This window comes from Centruroides vittatus, unplaced genomic scaffold (assembly GCF_030686945.1).
Source record: "Centruroides vittatus isolate TY-2023 unplaced genomic scaffold, ASM3068694v2 contig_3308, whole genome shotgun sequence".
In the NCBI taxonomy this organism is placed as follows: Eukaryota; Metazoa; Arthropoda; class Arachnida; order Scorpiones; family Buthidae; genus Centruroides; species Centruroides vittatus.
In genome coordinates this window covers 41325-62646 of record NW_027122125.1, presented here as the reverse complement: position 1 = coordinate 62646, position 21322 = coordinate 41325, and the positions used below count along the sequence as shown (strand labels likewise).

The following is a 21322-nucleotide window of genomic DNA, read 5'->3' as shown; positions in this document are numbered from 1 at the left end:
AACTACTTTCTGTTTAGGATACTCGTAAATATTCACGATAAAAATGTAACATCAGCAAACGAATTGTGTAATTAGTAGTCGCTACGCAGTAGAGGTTAGAGATACATACAGCCGTTGAACTCATCTATTTATCCCAATCTTGCTCCAGTTCAGACAAACAAATAGTGATATGTTGTACCTATTGACCCGTCAGGCAAGTTTTATCTCCGAAATCTCGCTTTCACTGCAAGAAAAGTTCGCAATTCCATTCAGTAACACTATCTCTTATCATAAAAATAGAAACCATCTATGAAGGAGATGAATGGATATCATTTTTTTAAAGGTTTACATTGTTAATTTGTTTCCTAGTGCAATTGGCTTTATGCTAATTAAATTGCTAAAAGGAAAAGTTATTTTATTTAAAATTTATTGGACCTCTCATTTACTAATCTGTTGTTATGTATGATAGAAATGTCAATAAACACTTATTAATCTATTATAGGTGTATTGTATTACTTAATCAAAATTAAACCATCACATTTATTTTAATATCATTTCTAAATAATCTTTTAATTATTATTAAAGTGTCTGTAATTTGCATTATCTGCTTTATGAAGCAATAGACTTATTTTATTCCACCCCTTACCACCTGAATACAAAAAATGTCATCATTAAATGGGAAGAGGTATAGTTTTGTCCACCAAAACGTCTCTCTCCACCCCGTGAGTTGTTCAACCTCTAAGGTGGGGGTGAGTCATTATACATCAACCCACTCACACCCTTCATTGGGGAGTGGACACTAGACTTTAGAGTTGTTTATTGTCCAAGGTGAAGTCAAGGGTAAAGTCATTCTGGGATTTCCAGTTCATAAAAGAAAATTGAAAATATGCTTCTCACGTTTCATGTAACTTAAAACTAATTTTTATTTTTTTCTGCTTGAAAAAAAAATATTCTAAAAGTTATTGGACTTATATTTTTAGTGAAATCCAAAGTACGCATATTGGTAGGTTCTGCATGTGTAAGTTGCTGCATTGTTTAAGTTTGGAATGATGCCGTAAAAATAATATCAATTTAAAAACAATTTAAAAGAAATACATAAATTTTAATGTTAAAAAAAGTAAATTTGTTTCCTTCTGCACTTGTTAAAACTGTGCTTCTAAATCTAAATTATATTAATTCTTGCGTAAAATGATATGAATTAATAAATGCATTTCTTTTGTGAACAAAATAATTTAATTCTAAAACACAAAATACAATCTCAGATCCACCGTTCACTGCGATATAAGAAAAAGAATAGGCCAATTACCAACATAAAATTGCACAAAGTACAAAAGCACAGTAATATACTGTATTGAATTTGTTGGTTCTCTATAAAGTTATAATTCATTTTCTTCTTTTTTCCTTTTTTTTTATTTATTTATTTATTTTCATTTTTAAAAATTCTAAAAAAAATAATATGATTATCCAGTAACCATTTAAGGAATAAATTCACAACAAGGTCCAGCCTCAATTTCTATGGTAAATATTGTTTGAAATTAATTACACTTATGTACCATGGTTGTTCATATGTAAAATAATCATGATTTGACAGAAACATCTTTGATCATGCCTTTTTTTGCCAGTTTTGCTTTCTGTAAAAAGAAATTAAATACAGTCAATTAATATTATGCTAGAAAACAGAAATTTTAATTACTTTAAATAATTTGATCCTTACTAAACCGGTGGGTTTTTCTTTAACTTTCTTGATATTAGCTTTCTTTTCCTCCTTCATTTCTTTGACTTTCTGACGCGCTTTCTCTAGCCTATAAAGAAATAAAATACGCGGAATTAAATATTATTGAAATGCTCAAATGTTTAAGAATCGCTAATATTTAATCATTTAATTATCAAAGATTATTTCAATAAATTATCTAGAAATTTTAATACAAATCATTTAAAATATAATTTCATTAATATGATCCAATAATATAAAATTCTGAATTTTTCTATAATCACCGACTAAAGTGAGAATGGTTTATAATAATTGGAGGGTGATAATTATAGGTTTTCTTTTTGGACTTTACCTATGTATTTTCAAAATAAATAAGTATCCCATCAGAAATTTACATTATAAATGTTTTTATTTTATAATACAGTAGAGTCCGAGAGATTCGTTACGCATTATAGGAAATTGTGTTATCGAAACCTGCATTATCACACGATTTATGAAAGTTTAAACCTTGGCCTATAAGTTGAAAAAGAAACGTGTACTTATGATCGACAAAATTCCGGGGTTGTTGCTCGCTTTATTTGCGCATCGTACGGGACTCTACTGTACTGCATTACGGCGACACTTCCTTCAATATTCAAAATGTCAAGAACAAATTACTAATCAAAATGTTATAAGATAATCTGTTAGAAATACTGTTGCGCCCGTACGAGAAAATACAAACAAAAGTATATTTCGGATGCTCGAGAATAAAAATTCTAGTTAACTAAATATTTATGCAGTAAAGTTGCTACTGGTAGTAAAGAATGAATGAAATCGTTTCATTTTCCGATAATTTAACAATCTTTCTGTTTTATTTCATTATTGTTTTAATACGCAATCTACGTAACACTGATATCTTTACAATTAAGTTTTATTAAAACCTACTCTTGTTTGATTTTCAGTTGTAATTCTTTCTTCCAAATATCTTTGAAATCATTGCAGAATGGTACCCAGAGACCGAAAAATTCTTTAGGCCATTCAGACTTATTGGCCGATTTAGAAGACCAACTAAAGAATGTTATTACTTCTGTGAACCTGTTATAAATATTAATATTCAAAATGTAGTATAATATAATTTTATGTGAAAGTACAAATATAAATTTTCGTTTACTTTAATTTGCATTCTTCTAAATTGTCTTCTTGTTCTTTGTGTTCTCTATAAGCTTAAAATAAAAAATATTTATTTTTATATATTTAATCCTTTCGTTATAAGGCATATTGCTATCCTGTAACACAGTTAAATTATTTCAACGAGAAGAAATATGATACCTTTTTGTAAAAATTCTTCCATTTTATGTTTAAATGGTTCTTGATTTTCTTCGTTTGAATTAACGACTTTTGCCACTTTCCTTTCGCAACCTTAAACGTTAAAAAATAACGAAATGGCAGCACACTTAATACTATTTTCTGTAAATATTTGTCACTTAACACGAGTATTAAGTGACCTAAAAATATTTGTCGCCGTACTTTAACGTTTTCGTCGGAAAATTAATAGTTATTAGTTTAACGAATGGCTTAGCTAAGCCGAGCAATATCGAACAATTATTCAAATTTTATTTAATATAACGAAAAAAATTATTACTCGTTATTTGCGTATGCAGCTTTTTAAGATCCTTAGACATATCTTCGAAGTTAACGTAGCTCGAACGTTCGATATCACTGGGTTCGGGCAGAGGAAAATTTGCTTTTTCTAAATTAGTATCCTAAAAGGAAATATAATTCATTAGAATTTTGAAAATTTGCTATTATCTAGTAGTAAATATTTTGATTCATATTAATTAAAATAAATTCGAAAAAGTCATAGGAAGTAAAATTATTCATATGTTTAAGATGTCATTGAAAAACTTAAACTTGAAACTCAACTACTGTTTCTAGTTTCAGGTTGACCCCTGCCGAATATTAAATATCACTGCTTAAAGTTCAGAAATGTCACTTCCTGTTCATTAAGACTGAAGTTGAAGTTTAAAAAAAAAAAATTTTAGTTTTATGGTTTATTAGGATAAGTAAAATATGAATCATCAAAAAATTAAAAGATGTTTTAGACAAGTATCGGGTAATCTTCATTAAACAAGTGATACCTTTGCACCTTTCATCATACTTAAGTATCAGAATTTTTATTTAAACAGTTAAAAACAAACAAATAAAGAGCATTATATTTTCTACGATTCAATAAAAACAAACTTCTGCATAAGTCAACAATTTATATTTACGGGAAAGCGTCGGAATATTTTGTCGTCGTCTTCGGCGCGGATATAAGTTTGAAAATTAAACCAATATTCTAAACTATTCTTCACAATATTTGACTCCATATTATAAAATAAATAACACTGGCACTAAAAAGAAAATTTTTAAGAAGTTCGCATATCTTTTTTTATTTATAAATTAAATGAAAACAAAATGTTACTAGAAAAATGCTGTTCTAACGTGTATAATGATGGAATCTGACAATGGGAGCTGGTATCTAATCAACATTTAATTTGTAAAAAAAAAACTGTCTGTGGACCCCTTAAAAGTTTGTTTTTTTTTATCATCAGTCTAATATTTTAAAGATTCCATATATAAATTTTGAAAATTTAATTTAAAAACCTAAAGTTTAAGCTATATTTATATAGGAACAAAATTAATATTTTAATTATCCATTATTACACGGCATTTATTGTAGTATTTTGTATAACAATTAAATATAAATAAAATGTAAAATCTTTATTATTCGAGCAAAAACCTTTAGAACTTTCTCCGTAAATCAATTGTATTTTAGATATAAATTAAAACAATTCTTCTACGCAAAAACACCTCATATTCTATTGCTATAATAAAATATTTGCATTAATAAAAAGAAATATGATACAGATTTAAACATTGTTTACCATCATCACACGAGACATTAGAGCATAAAAATAGGCAAGTCGCATAATGGCTCCTTATTAAGTTAATTGTGGATTTTATTTCTTTTTTACTGTAAACTACTGTATATAGAAACTACATGTTCGCATAAAGAACTGCTTTTCGATGAGTAAAATATATCATTAATTACATTTAAAATAACTATTGTTATGTAACTCTGTATTCGTTAACGGTAACTGTTTATTATTTAAGTATTTACGAAGCTGAATTTATATTTTTATTAACGTGGACTGATGAATTGGAGTATTGCGAATGTTTTAAGAGTAGAAATAAGTTTTGTTAGTAATCTGTTTTTGATAAAATGAATTTGACATGAGAGATAGTGTTGCTCTCCATTGAAAATTTAATCATTTAATTAAATTAATACGTAAAAAAAGTCAACTTGGATTAATGATATGACTCGAAACTAATTAGATACTAAACTGCCAGTTATATTACCCAAACACTGTAGATTAGATGTTAGATTCGTATGAATTTAACTAGGGCATATAACCATTACAACTATTTTTTGCTATTGCATCGGATTAAACATAAATAATTCATTCTCAATACTCAGAATAAAATCTAGTCTGAGTTGATTTAAATTGGATAACCGAAATTTTAACAAGATGCTTTCTTTTGTCGTAATTATTAAATCAAACTGACAAATTTACTTTTATTAGTAATTGCTGAAAAATATCAATGTCAAAGTCCTTTATATGGGCTTTTTATATTACTACCTTTTGAATTAGTATATTTATATAAACATAAGCAATGATATATTATATTTTACTGAAGAATCTACGAGGAAAACTTCACTAAAACTAAAATTTAAATAAAATTTGCATATATGATTATAACTTTATTTTGATTAGCAAAGCTTTTAAAAACTCTTTTCAGATCATTTTAATATAGAATAATTTTTATAATTACCAAACGTAAAAAAAAATTACGTCGGAAATTTTCCCGACACTAATAATTACTCGTACCGGATTATTTGAATGATATATAATGACTTTTTTCTCTGTTTATTCTATTTTTACGAGCTGTCAAGTATAGAAGTGTATCCTGATGTTGGGAAAGAATTGGCAATGTTACAGCTTAATTTTTCAATTACAATTCAGTTTAAGTTACAGGGAAGACCTTGATACAATCATTATAAACAAACAATAATGAAGCAGAATTTAAGTAAATTTATACAAAAAAAATAATTTAAATAATAGATAGCAATTCATAATATATTTCTTTTTAAATTTACCAAATATTTTATTTAAGTACACATATATTAAGTACCATTTTGACTAAAAGTAATCAAATGGTACTCAAATTTTCATTTATTTTACATTATTATACATTATTTTACATTATTATTTACATAAAGATTTCTTTAAAACATAAGCAAGTAATTAATAAGACTAGAATATAATTTTATTATTCAGTTTATTACTATTAAATATAAAATTTAAGAAAATTCTATTAAATACCTCTTGATAAAGGTTCATATATATCCGAACGATGTAATGCAATAATGTTATGGAATTATCCTGTAAATAAAATTATTATTATTATTTGTAACTGCAAATATACATTTTAAATTAATAACCTTTAAGTTACAGTTTTCTAAAAAATAAATCCTCTTTGCACGAGTATATAAAATAAAGCAACGATAGGAAAATTTAGATAAATAATTCACACAAAATATGATTACGCTTTAACTAATCAATCATTTAAATTTATTTATTATTTATACGAAAACTGTGCTTTATTGCAATGACCTTTTAATTACAGTAAACCGCACTAACTTGGATTAAGGTGGTTTGAATTTATGGAAGTCCGAGACAGCGGCGCGTGTTCTCTGGCGACGAAGAAAACAAGTAGACGAATGTACGGTACGATAATTTATTATAGGAAACGAGCTCAAAAAATTTCATGACAGTAAAGCACACAATAATGTACAGTCTTTAGTAACATATCAACAACAGTAGTACAATGCATGATACAGCAAAGACTTCCATCAAAATCATTATAATTTTTCTATTACCAAGAAATTTTTAATTATCGTGCAATTTTTCGAAAGATTTGTCTGAATTGACAGGATCCAAATTAGCATAGGTTTTACTGTATTTAAAATCCAAGAACTATGAAAATTCACTCCCTAATAAAGTATAATTTTGTATACTTTAAGTGAGGGTTGAAGATTTGGAAATTTTATGTATATTAATTTTTTATGGAATTGTTTTATATTGATTTCTTATCTTTGAATTTAATTACTAAGCACTTTGCGGGAATAAAAATTTATGTAAAAAAGAGTTGATTTTCATTTGCAAAGTACTTTTTGTACATATATCTGAAGTTAGATTTAACACCGTAGTTTCATAAATTTAATATATATAGTAAATGTTTAATATACTTCATTACTGAATCCATTACTATATAATTTAAGTATTTTCTTCCTATCTTGGCAAATAAATCTGTGTATTAATTATTAATAAGCTGCTAAATTTATAATTATATAACGTACAAAAGTTGTTTGATGATTAATAGCATTTAAAGATAAAATTTTGATATGTGAGAAAGTTAACGCACTCACTATGTAATGAATTTTTTCAGATTTTCTCTCAAACATATGTCATATGCTATGCATTTAAAATTGGTTTTAGAGCATATATTTAAGATGAGTTTGATTATAATAGGTCAAAGGAACAATAGCAGAGGTCAGCCCTAATATTAAAACACAGTTAAGCTAACTAACAATGAATTTTACTGCAGAGTAAACAGCCAATATGAAAGGCACCAATCCGAGGTACACAATATTGCTAACATTTTAACGTGTATATTATCTTCCACAATTAATATGCTGTGATTCTCTTTTGTTGCATAATATCTTTAATTACAAAATGATAATAAGAATTATACCTTAAAATAGTATAAATTGTTCCTTCGGATCAAATCAATATTGTAATTTGAAGGTTTATCAAGGATGCTCAAATTATTCAAAGGCATGAAAAAATATTGACGAGTATTGTATAATACACAAAAACTTATTATTCGAGATGTGTTCAGATTAGATCAAATATTTTTTACAAAACTAAAAAAAGGTAAGCAAATCATCGTAAACATTTCTAAACAACATAAAAAACTTATTGGAAAGAAGACAAAATTCCGAATGAGAAATGAGAAGATCAGTATCAGAAATTTGACGTGATGATTATAATATTAATTGATGGCGATATTAAAAGTACAAGTACATCAATAATATTACAAATACGTACCTATCATCCATAAGACAAGCAATTTACGATCTATCTGCAAGTTGTAATAGCCAATAAAATAAGCAATTCTGTATCATCCATCAATTATTATTGATTTAAATCAGATAAATAAACTAGTTATTCCCTAATACATAAAGTATAAAACATTTAGAGTTTAGCAAGTATTTTATTGCCCGAGGAAAATAATGAGTGTTTAAAATCTAAATTTATTCAAATTGATAACAAAATGTATAAAGTTGTCAGAATAAAATTAATTGCAAATACTTCAATAGTCACAGAAAGTAAAGGATGATCGAAAAGTTGTTACGCAACTATGTTATAATATTTGAAACATAAGTGCAGGTTTTTATCATCAGTATATATAATGTTAAATCAGAAACAAATTAACAATTTTATAAAAATAAATTTATATTAAAATTAGATGTGTTTATATCATTTCCCTTTACTAAGACAAATTTTTCTGTAATCGTTAATGAATGAAAACATAATGTAAAAAATACAGAAGAAAGTAAGTCTTCTTCTTTTCAATCATGTCCAATCAGGAACAAAAACATTCTTTCTTCGCAGAGGCAACATTTTATTACAAGGCTACGACTCTGCAAACTTTTGTAAAAGATATTAAAATATCGTAAAATACCGTATGCCTTTTTAATTAAAATTATGTATATATATTTTAGAATTTTTTGGCTTATCAGTGAACTCTTTAAACTGTTTTACACAATTTTGTAAAGGCGTAGTTTCTAATAAAAGGACATCTCAGCAAAGGAAGACTGTTTTTTGTGATTAGACAGGACAGAAAGGAAGATGACTTTGTTTCTTTTGTATTTTTTATATTGTGAATACACTGTCTGCCTTTTTAATTAAAAACATTTATATTTATCTAATATATTCAAATAATTATGTTCGTGTTATATAATAAAAACAGAAATTAAACATTGAAAGATACCTTCTCCTCATCTTCAGTTTAATATATACCATAAAAACAGAATAACGACGATACACACTGTTCCCACCTGCATTCACACGTCTGTTGTCTACTACCTCTAAGCAAAAATGATGACCCTGCAACAGAGAAGGCATTGTGTGTTCTGCAGCTTACGAAGTCAGAATCACTTATCATTGTGACGCACGAGTTTCACAAACAATTTCAAGATCCATCAAGACAAACATTCTTTGGTGATATTGTGAGTTTCAGGACACAAAATGATTCTGAGTTTGTAAACTGCAGAACAACAAGAAATGCCTTTTCTGTTACAGAGTCACTATTTTTGTTTACAGCATTTTCTAGAGGTAGTAACTTAGATAAGAAGATGTTTGAATGTAGATGGGAGATGATATGTAAAGCTACTCTATTGATTGGCGTCATCAAATACTTCTCAGGTAATTAACACAATTATAATAATTTAATAAGGTAGTTTCTATAAAGAAAAAGTAAAAAATTTGGAATATTGATTTTTTTCTTAATTATGCACTAAAATCTCTAATCAATTGAAAGATGATAAATTTGATAAGAAACAGCAGAATTTGTTATATGATATTTTATATGTAAATATAACGCAATAAATAAAACACAATACACAAACAATATATGTAAATAAAACAGGGCAGGAAATTATTTCACTATCGTAAACGAATTTTAGTGCCGTCTGAAAATTTAATTCATTCTACATAATAATACGAATTATACGATGTCCTTTATTGATTAATTTTAATATTTACGTTAAATATAGAGACGACGAGTTCATTTTAGTAGACCTAATACAGAAAATAGTTTCATATTTTAATACATTTTAAGAAAACAAAAAAAGTTTGTAACTTGAACTGAATGTTGTTAAATGCCGACATACTATTTAACTATTTAACAGTTTAAATATTTTAGTCTATAAATCACGTTCTCTTCAGAGAATACATTTACCAATAAATTTAGACTTAAAATTATTAAAGTATAAAATGCTTGTTGGTCTCGAGATGACGACGATGATTATACAACTTGGTGTTAATTTCATTAAATGTATATTTTGTTTATAAGATTTTAAATAAACAAATTTAATTTATGAAGTAACCATTTCAATAGTTCACTCAATCAACTACATACAACCTTTAGAGCAGCCGAAAGGTTTATTAAATTAGAAAAAACTAATGTGTTTGATCGTGTTTAATGATGTTCATCAGGTTTTACGTTTAAAAAATCAAACATTTACATATAAAAATGGAAATATCTGAATGCTGAACAAGGTTTAAATATAGAAAATATTTACATAAAATACAAAATAATATAAATATTTTTCATTAATATTTATAAATGTTCAATTTTTTGTCAGACTTAATAAACATCACTAAATATGATCAAAAACATTAGTTTTTCCAGTTTGATGAACTTTTTTGCTACTACTTTACAAATTTGTATGTAGTTAATTGAGTAAACAAATTTAAATATTTAAAATCAATATCATAATTTGAAAATAATTATCAATTTATGTTTCGTTTACTTACTTTACTTTTCACATCTTTCAATTTTGGTAAAATTTCCAATCCAAATCCATCTGCTTGGCCCCTGCTTCGATTCCCTTAAGAGAAAATATACTGATACAACAGCTCGTTTTTCAATTTTAAAAGTAATTTGTAATTTTAAAATTACATACCACCATTCATGTAATTTCCCAATGCGAGAATAATCCCGAAAACTTGTTGAATATTTTCGCTAGTCATAAGACACTAAAAATTACAAAAAAAACTAAGATTATACAAATATTTTACTTACTTATTAAAAAAAAAAAACAAATTAACTTTCTTACTTCACTTGTCATTTTCATATTGTTTAATTTATTTTCTATAGAACTAATTGTTTCTGCAAAATTTGACTGAAACATGATGCAAGAAACTCTGTCTGCATAAAGTGGTATTTGAGATAAATCATATAAGAATCTGTTTAAAAATAATTTTTAATCTTATAAATAAATTTAAACTAACTTTAACAATATATTAGAAATGTGTATTGTATTTAATATAATTAAATAATATACAGGTACTCCTCACTTTACGACGGAGTTCCGTTCCGACGACTATGTTGTTAAGTGAATTGGTCAATAAGCGAGGAGCTTGCGCCGCAAATATAGGATCGTTGTAAAATTATACAAATTATGCAACAAACTTCAAATTTATTCATAAAAAGACTATTATAGTACGTTTAGTGCGCATGTCACCGTTTGCCACTGACCGACACTCAAGCCGAGAAAGGGGATTCCCCAAATTGCAGGTCGAAACTCGATTGGTCGTAAGTGCGAGCGATCGTTAAGCAGATAGGTCGTAAAGTGAGGAGTACCTGTATTTAGTTTAAATTAAATATATAGTTATATAAAAGAAAAAGTGATTACTGTTCAGGTTTGTCTAAAGGAATTTCTGAATTGGTGGCAAGATGGTTCTTGATTAACTGTAATTCTTCTTCAGTTGGTTGCTAACAAGAGTTTTCATTATTAATTCTCATATAACAAATTTTAAAATTATAGTTCCAGAAAAGATACTCACGACTTCATAAATGGCTTGAAGGCCATCCAAATCAACAACAGACGTATCAAAATTGTACACAGCTAAAAATAAATATTTAATAGATTACTATTTGTCAAAAATATCTTAAAATAATAGATTAATTAAGCATTTTTATATTAATTGTAAATATCCATAAATATTTCGTACCGTTTTCCACATCAGAAATTTCCAAATGAAGACTAGATATTAAAATTCCGACATTTTGTGAACGTTTCTGGTCAAGTAACTTTGCAACCTGACAAAAAAGATAAGATCGGCAATTAAAATAAAATTTGGGAAATTACCGAACGAATTACATATATTAAACATTTATATGCCTCTTTCGATTTCTTTTGTGTCGTCTTTGGTTTGTTACTTGACTTCTTCTCTCGTACTTGACGAGAAAATAGATCGGAGAATTCGTCCCAATTTTGTAAAACATTTTCTTCTAATTTCTCCCATAACAACTTTTCTGGCTAAGTAAGAAAGTAATTCTTAGTTTACGAGTGTAAAAGTATAAGATAAGATATGATTTAATTTTAATAAAAATATATTGATCTTATATAACTGGTTTTGGTATATGTATGTGTCCCTGTTTATTATTTAACTTAAATAAGAAAATTTCATACTCTTCGGGAGGAGATGGAGATGACGATGGGGACTGTTGAACGGCAACTTGAATTCTCGTCCAATATAAAGGTTTCATTGGAACCTTTGGACTGACTGCTTGCTTTCGTGCTAAATTTACGCAATTATATCCAATTATTAAAAGAGAAACCATTAAAAAAAGTTTTCTAAGGTTTGAGTGAATCTTACCTGTAGAATAAACTCCATACCAACCACCTGCTGGTGGAGGAGGTAAAGGAGCAGGAGAAATGCCACTAGTACCAGGTAAAGGTGGAGGTGGTAGAGGACCAGAAAGTCCAAGAGGTGGAGGCGGTGGTGGTAGAGGTGCACCTGATCCAGGTAAAGGTGGAGGTGCAGGCATTCCTGGAATTTGTGGAAATGGTGGTGGAGGTGGAGGAGGCGGAGGTCCTGCAGTTGATCCTATTGGGGGAAGTGGAGGTGGTGGTGGGATACAAGCTCCTAACCCTGGTAGTGGTGGTGGTGGTGGTGGTGGCGGAGGTGGTGGTGGTATGCCTTGTCCTGAATGTGTTAATGGCAAAAAGGGTGGTGGAGGGGGTGGTGGAGGTGGTATACCTTGACCTGCTGAGGGTAATGGTGGTGGTGGAGGTGGGGGTGGGGGTGGGGGAGGAATACAAGGGGCAGGAGGAGGAGGTGGAGGTGGTGGTGGCGGTGGAGGAGGAGCTGGCACAGAACTAATACTTGCAGGTGAGGAAGAGCTAACTAAATCTGAGGGAAGAGACGCTACTGGTTCTTCTGAAACAGGGAGAAGTGCTAAATCTGAACCAGATATAGATGTACTTCTATGCTTCTGCTTGACAGGCTGAACCAAATCTTCTGTTTGTACTTCAACACACTTATCTTCTGATTTATCTTCAGTCTGCACCAATACCGACTCCAATATCACGGGCAAACCTTTAGTTTGCGTGGACACTGTTTCTTTTGTTGAATCTTCTGCCACTTCTTTCACAGGTGATATTGGAAGCAATTCTAATTCATCTTTAGCATTCCTTGCTAATTCTTCAATTCCAGCTAACGTTTGATACTTATCAACCTCTCTCTCTAATTGGGCCAATTTATGCTCATATTCAGTTAGTTTTGCAGCTTGTTGTCCTCTCATATGCAAAACAGCAATATCTTTTTCCCTCTAAAAATAGTCAAATATGTATTTTATAAAGAAAAATTTATTAAAAAAAAAATAAATAATAAAATAAGATGAAAAATTTAACTCACTTGCAATTTATCTAAAGCACTTGTATGCTGTTTCCTCATTCCCATCATTAACTTCTGCAGGTCTGTTTAAAATATTTACAAGTTTTTAACTGTTTAGCCAGAAAATAAAACATGTTTTTTTTAATTTATATATGAAATGCAGGGTCTTCTAAAATGAATACTACCATTTTAAATTAATGTACTTATGTTAATTATTATCCGAGAAGTGTACAACATACATCGATCAATAGAGTAAACTATCCGAGTTTCATATCGTATCTGCATTCAAATTCTTTTTGTCTATTACCTCTAGGAAGTGCCATAAATGAAAATGGCAACTCTGGAACAGAGAAGGCATTTTTTGTTTTGCAGTTTGCACCCATCATTGTGCAACAATGATGGGTGATTATGGATAATCTGCAGGAGCTGTAGAACTGTGGCTGCTGTGGGAGGAGTGACAACAGATATGCCGTAGCAAGTATAGGAAGAATTACAGTATTGGTTAGATGTAGTATTGCCACCAGTCCGATCTTCACCCGAACAAGCCAGTTTTTAAATTCACAGTCTGGATTGATTATTAATTTGTTCAGTTTTCATAGAAATTGTGAAATTATAATGAAACAAAATAAATTTATAAAAATATTTGTGATCCAAAAATCTTTAACTAATATTTTATTTTATCGGTTAAACACTTTAACTTCACATCCCCCAAACTTATCCCCATCTTATCCTCAGGCTGAGAGTGACAGAAAGTGTAGTTTTAAAATTCTAACTTTCAAATATCTCTGGCAAATATTACGTTTCTTCGAACACAAGTTCCTAACTGGGTTAGAATTGGCTTGCGTATTCAGTTCTTGGCTGTAAAATGACATTGTGCATGCTTTGTACAGTTTCAAATTCAAAGCAATCAGGGATTTGTGTCGGAACAAACCTATTGTCTGGGTCAGCTATTTTAAAAAGGTGATGACACTAGTTAGATGTATGCCATATGACATGAAGCACACACACTGAGAAATTGTAATGGGCAAATATGAAACTTGAGGTTTTCCAATGTATGTTACGACATTATTGGATAATAATTAGCATAATTATAATAATTTAGACTGATAAAATACAGCATCTTCCAAAATGAATGCTATTTATTATGAACATTTTTGAAATTTACTTTTTCAGCATTGAATCCAATTCACATAATTCTTTTATTCATTTGAATCTAAACAGTTTTAATTAAATCATATAACTCAAAAATTCTAAAAAAGTCCGATGGCACAAACTGTTTGATTTATTTAAACCTATTAATATTGTTATTTGTTTGAATCTAATGTGAATGGTAAATTCCGAAAACATTCATCCAAATTAAAACACTTTGTATATTAGCTTCTAAAAAAGAGAAGTGTTTTATTTGCTGTCAATATTCAAAGATATGGGTTCTTTCAAGGTTCATATAATTAAGAAAATTTTATTTTAGCAAATCTTAGATACAAGTAAAATATATTAAAACTGTAAAATAATATGTATTCAAATGTAATCACAACAAAAATCTAACCAGCTTCCGAATAACATAATCCTTTCTGTTCACCAACTTCCGAATTAGGCGGCGGCCACAGCGAAGGTGATAATTTTCCAGGTATCGGTGCTGCAGATGTCGGTACTTCCGAATGTGTCCAATAGTACATCAAATCAGGCTAAAGAACCATAAAATTAAGTTTTATATTAGCAATTTGTTATAATTAATTTTATTAAATCTTATTTCTTACTCGAAAAACTGTCTCCAACGGAGCATTTTCGTCTTCGATTTGGCGAAGAACGCCGGCGGCAAGCAAATGAGTAGAGAATTGTGCGGCTAGAATTTTAAGATCCTGTTTTGTCAATAAGAAACGAAGATAATGGTCTTCGGGAAAGGCCGAACAAAACCAATGAATTAACATCTGTCCTTTAAACAAAACAAAAAAAGAATTTAATATATTACTCAATACAATTACTGAATGCTACACAATTTTATTTATTTATTTTTAATCTATAAATCATAAAATATGTTTAATTTCAATGCTATATAAACATTAAAATTTGACAGGATGCATAAATGACTACTATTCATTTATTACTTTCCCTTGAGGTTCTATTATATAAAAGTACTTGAAAGAATAAATAATTGGACTGCATTCATTGGTTTAGACATAACAAGTCATTAATAATCCATCAAATTGATAATTTTATCTATGAAAATATTATGAGAAAACATTTTCTCTAATTACATTACACTGCATAATTTCATATTTTAACAGTCACTAATTATATAATAATGCATTTATATCATAATGAATTTTAGAGCTAGTAGTTTTAAATTTAATTAATTAATTACTTCTATTTTTAAACTACAGATTAATTATTCAAATTCAAAAAAACAACTTCATAATTATTATTTTTTTTAAATAATTTCAATTACAAAATGGAGTTTTCTAAAATTTTTAAAGCATTTTTAATGTCGTTGTTACTAAATTAGCATTATAAATATCTTCCGAATGTAAATTACACACTTTGATAAAGCAGCTTCTTCGGTTTTAACCGATATCTATTACTTTAACGTTAAAAAGAACTGCGTAACTAATGCCTTCGGGAACAAGGTTTATTTTATCTAATGCTTTGAAGTGCTCTCGTATCTGTCGTCGGGTTAACTTCCCCATGAGAAGTACAAGAACGTTCAAATATATTACGTGAAATAAATTTCCTGTTTCCAAAACCAGTAGTTAAGCAGCTTTTTATTTTCGTAGAATATAACGAACAGAAATAACAGCTTATAATTTATTGTAAAGTGAAAAAAAATAACATATTAACATAAAAACTTTCACAAAATTAAACAGTGTCTTCTAAAGTTGATGCTTTAAAATAATTTAAATCTTGTTTCGAAGTACAAAAATTTTATAAAACAGTTAGAAAGTTAAATCATTTTATAAAGCTTATTTTTAAAGGTGTTTTAACATTTTAAATATGGATAAACAATTCCAAAATTACAGAATAACAAGCAAATCACTTTACTGGATTAAATGACATTACAAAAGTAACACATCAGCAAACTCTTTCCAATGTTTTCCAATTCTGTAATACTGTTTATTCTAATAAAATACAAATTAACTGCTTTGTTAGATACCAACTCTCCCATTATTTTTCAACAGCAGCAAAAGAAAATTTAATAACTAATGCTTTTGGCCACTTTTAACAACCATCCTGAGTTACAAACTTTAAATTGAATGATGAATAGAAAACATAAGACTGTCAAACTCAGTAAAGGAGTTAGTTAAATAGAATAATAAACAAACTATGTTCTAGAATTTATAAAGTTAAAAAAGTATCTAGAATCTCCACTATACGTGGAAATAAACAGCAGAGTGGCTCCATTAAAGTATTCTACTGTTTGTTTATAAACTTATATTCTAAACATCGGGCAAGGGTAATTCAAAATTTTCAAATAAAGTAATTTAAATTTCTTTTATTCTTTATTATTACAAACTAATATTAACAATTATTCCAATCTTTCAGTTGAAAATCATAATCTAGTAAACGTCCTCCTAAAACATTAATATAACGTTCATCAGTTTAGCTTATATTTATTGATATCTGTCAATGAAATTGAATTAATTTTATTTAAACGTATAGAATTTTCCCATATCGAAACTATGTTAATTAAACTCTAATGCTAGTACCGGTAGCAGCTACGCAAATTGCATAAATATCGATACCGACAGATACCGTTTTAACGGAATGGATCGGTCGACTCCATTAAGCCGGCATCTATATTTGTTAAGCGTAGAAAGACAAGGTTTCCTCTTTTATTTTTGAGTTTCCGACGCTCCTTTTATCGTTGGAATCGGCGAATAGTTCGTACGTAGTAACGTAACTTACGTAACGTCTATTCTTTAAAAAATAAAAGATTTACTGTACGAAAAGTTAAAGTTACAGTTACTATATACAATGCCTTTCCATTTTACAATGCAATTTTAAGTATACCAAAACATAGTATTGTTTTTATATTATGACCTAAAAATATTACTTTTATGTTTTTTTTTTGTCTTGAAAGTTTCTTGAAACTATCATAAACAATAGCATTAAAAATAATAGAAGTTTATTTAGAACAGAAAAAATCTAGAACTGCACTCAGCTTTGAAGTGGTTCTAGATTTGAATATTTTTTTCTAGAAAATCAAAATTGTAGAAAGAAACCTTATTCACTTTAAATATTTCACATAAAGTTAGACATTTATTTTACTTTTTTTAATGCACTTGTTGATGAAATATTAGGTACAAGGTTGAAATTTATTTTATCTTTTCTATTGTTTATGAGGGGAAAAAAAATTATTACATGTAAATAACATACATATAATTAATAGATTAAATACAGTGATTAACAGTACTGTTGATTTATTTTTATTCTACAACTCTCACCAAGCAAGATTTATATTTTTATAATTTATAAACTGACATTTCAACCAGAAAGTAAAGAAAAATAAATAACTGATTTGTTCGGGAAGCCAAAACTTTATATAAATAAAACATTTTCAGTCAGTTATATGACTATCTTCAGCATGTAAACATATATTCTATTATGATGCTAAACAGAAATTAGAATATAAATTGAAAATAAAACATGCTGTAGGCTAATGCCAAGAAAAATAGAGTTAAAAAAGTATTTTTTGTCATTTAAACTGTTAAGAGATGGTTAAATAACATCAAAGTATGTTACTGTAAGTCACGAAACTATATTATTTTTAGATAATAAATTCTGCGTTAAGTATACCTAAATACATTTTAAATTTATTATCTACAATTAGGTTGAAATATGTAGATCATTATTAAGATTTAAATAATAATAATAATAATAATAAAATGCAATCACAAAATCAACTTTACATTGTTAAATGTCTATACCATAACTGCAAATGCTTACATCTTAATAAATGTAAAGAAAGTCTTAAAATCTTACCTTCAAACTTTTCATAAAGACTAAAATCCAGTTTCTCCGGAACGAATTTCGGCCTGTTCACCTTAGCTTCGAGCGTAGCCTTATCCAGAGTGAGCGAGGCCACCTTTCTGAGCACATTTCCATCCAAAGGCAAATTGTCACCATAAGAAGAATGTCGACGGACTGACGGAATGTGAGGTTCGCTAGTGTTTGTGAAAAGATGACCCGGTCTGAGACACTCTTCCGACACGGTATGATCTTTTTTATTATTGGAATTAGACGGAAGTGTACTAAATTTATGAGGGGGTAACACTACTTTCTGGTGAGGTACTAGGGTGAAGGTCGGGGCCGACGAATCTGCCAAATTTCTGTGTTTGTAACTTAGAGACTCCTGCAGTTCTTTTCCGGCGAAGCCGTTTCTAGTAAGACTACCCGTGGAAGTAACGCTAGAAACGAGCCTCACGCTACTTTGCGAAACGTTATCGCTATCTTTTGCACTCAAATCCGTGGAATTACTGAGTCTGGTATCCGGCGTTCCGGGGTAAGACTGCGTGGCCGATTTTTCGGGATAGACGAGTTCGTCACAAAATACTTTGATGTCGTTTAAACTGACGGGAGACGTCTCCTGCAAGGTGCCCTCCTCCGGAATCTGGGCGTCGTCCAGTAGAGAATCTCCGTCGCATATCGTGACTTCCTCCGGAGTGGGCAGACGACTGACAGTGTCGACGTACAGGGAACTGGAGACGGAACTTTCCGGACTGGGAGTGGATTCGACTTTCAGCTCGCTGTTCTTGACTTCGTTTTTAACCGCGTGCACCTGTGCCGGGAGCGCTTCCTTATTGGCCTTTACGCCTCTGCCAAGCAAACCTCGCCTCTTCTCGGTAGGAGTAGCCAAGGGAGAGGAGGACGACACTTTTTGTTTTTTGGCATCCTTTCCTATCCTAAATCGTCCGGGACTACCCTTAGATTCTACTTTCAATTCTTTCTCCTTACCCGGAGACTGTTTTGATTTCTTGTCTCCAGGTTGGCTACCTAAATTTCCCATTTTGCTTTCTCTATTCAGATGATTGTTCTTCTCTCGTATTCCATGATTTCCAAGATTATTTTTCGATATCGGAGAGCGATTTTTCGAATTCGTTCGCTCATCGCTGCATTTACGACAGACACCATTACGTATCGCTACCGAAGCAACCGTGCAACGACAAAAATTCGGATTGGAAGACGAACGATCGATAGTTGACGGCGCAGTCGTGTCAGCTCTGGTACTGTAAGGCATGAGAGCACAGTTGCTTATTTCCTGCCAGATGCTGTTACCGATGACTAAATCTAAGTCGGCCCTACAAAACAACTCGATTTCTTCGTTTACGTCGGGTAGTTGGGCTCTCCAGTACAACCATTCGTTATACGTGGCTGCTTCCATGACGAATTCGTCCACCAAGCCATTCAACCTAACAACACACAAAAAAACATAGGGGAGGGAGGGAGATTTTTCACAATAGGATCTCGTTTAATGACGTTTCTGCGAAATTTTCTAACCCGTAAAAACTCCTAAAACTAACCAACACCACGCTGCACGTCCTTGTAACTAACGCTTCCCACACTCAGAAATCACCCACTGATACGTAAACAACGCGGTTATTGGCAAGCAACCTGTTCGTTTCTACTTTCACAAAACTATCCTCTAACACGCTAATCTGCATAACTTATTCATTTTTCTTTTATGCCCAAAGAAAATCCCCCTTTTAAGCTCCTTCCTGTTTTAATGAAAGGATGATCAGTCATGTGAAATGAGTTAAATACTCTCTCTCTCTGTCCACTGGCATGTGCCACATACCTCTGCATTCGAAGATATATTTTAAAAATCGATATTTTAATCGCTAAACTTTACAATTACTCGTTTAATTACGTGACGCACGTTTTAAAGTCAATAATACAAAGTTTACTGTTTAGGAATTAACATACGATAAGCGCGTTTTATGCGCAAAAATTACAAGATGCGTTAAAAATCGTTCCTACTTTTTAAATAGATTTTATAACACAGGAAATTCTTTAAATTCCTGTTTAATTTTTGTTATTTTATCTTCGAAAAATATTATTATTATTTTTGTTTTCTTTTAACACAGTGAATGATTTTCTAAACACAACCGTGACCTTAAGATAAGGTAACCTTGATACTTTCTTTTATGGCATAACAGCATTTTCGTGCAATCTATTATTGTACATTAATTAATTGATTTTTCCTTCCGTTACGGGTTAAATCCGGCGGATGCCCACTCGAATAAACTTTTACAAAGTAAACGAATTAGTTCTTTTGTTTAAATACTTACATGCATTTCTTTATTACGCCTCTTCAACGGGATGAAATTAAGCGACTTTGTTGTCCGGCTCTCGAACAACAGGTGAGATCGACAGGTGTGTCCTCTCCCGGTTCATTGGACCCACGTTGCTCGCCCCGGGGATAAAAAATACTTTTACTTTCTCCATTATAAACTAACTTTACACGTCTAGCGACATCTAGTGCGTAATAACTTTACTAATTAGTGGATACTGCCAAAGATTTTATTGATCCCCCTCTCTCTCTGTGTGTGTTCAATATAACTCAATTATGTACTCCTTTAGAACTTCAATCAACCGCTGATATTTCTATTCAAGTTTATCACAATGAGTTTAATTAATTAAAAAGTATTCTTACTATTGATAGATAATACCTGAATAATTATTCCAGTTGAATGATAATGATAAAAGCTCTCTTAAGATGCTCACTTCTCCAGGGATCGAGTTTCATTTCTCATGTTTTTTTCCTACTCACGGGTTTTTCCATTACATAATCACATTTTACATCACGTAGATGGCTTTTTCGTGTAAAAAATATTCCGAAAATACTTTCCTCCTCTATTGTAAATGAATTTAAAATTGTTAATAAATAATACTACGAGGAAACTATCCCTGAATGAATTCTAAAGCTTTATATCATGAACTGACTCGACTGTATATTGAAAATTTATTATATTTAAAATAAATATAAAAAAATGTATATTATATAATGTTAACCAGTATATTTCGTCTGTTATTCATTCTGTATATAAATACACAAGAATCCAGTTCCGGAGATCTTTAAAAT

The 21322-nt window shown here is 29.8% G+C and overlaps 1 protein-coding gene across 1 annotated transcript; it reads right to left on the bottom strand.

Annotated features, from left to right (window-relative positions):
* Positions 1-1195: 1195 nt before the first annotated feature.
* On the bottom strand, positions 1196-20645 carry LOC136973914 (protein cappuccino-like). The gene is made up of 21 exons (XM_067268688.1): positions 20529-20645; positions 18223-19649; positions 15003-15178; positions 14792-14930; positions 13267-13328; positions 12226-13180; positions 12045-12147; positions 11748-11880; positions 11578-11665; positions 11410-11471; positions 11259-11338; positions 10680-10809; positions 10527-10599; positions 10378-10451; positions 6097-6156; positions 3312-3432; positions 2999-3088; positions 2841-2892; positions 2615-2764; positions 1694-1781; positions 1196-1610 (listed from the first exon to the last, which is right to left on the bottom strand). Coding segments are annotated over exons 1-21 (4119 nt in total). The 5' UTR covers positions 20531-20645; the 3' UTR covers positions 1196-1556.
* Positions 20646-21322: the final 677 nt, after the last annotated feature.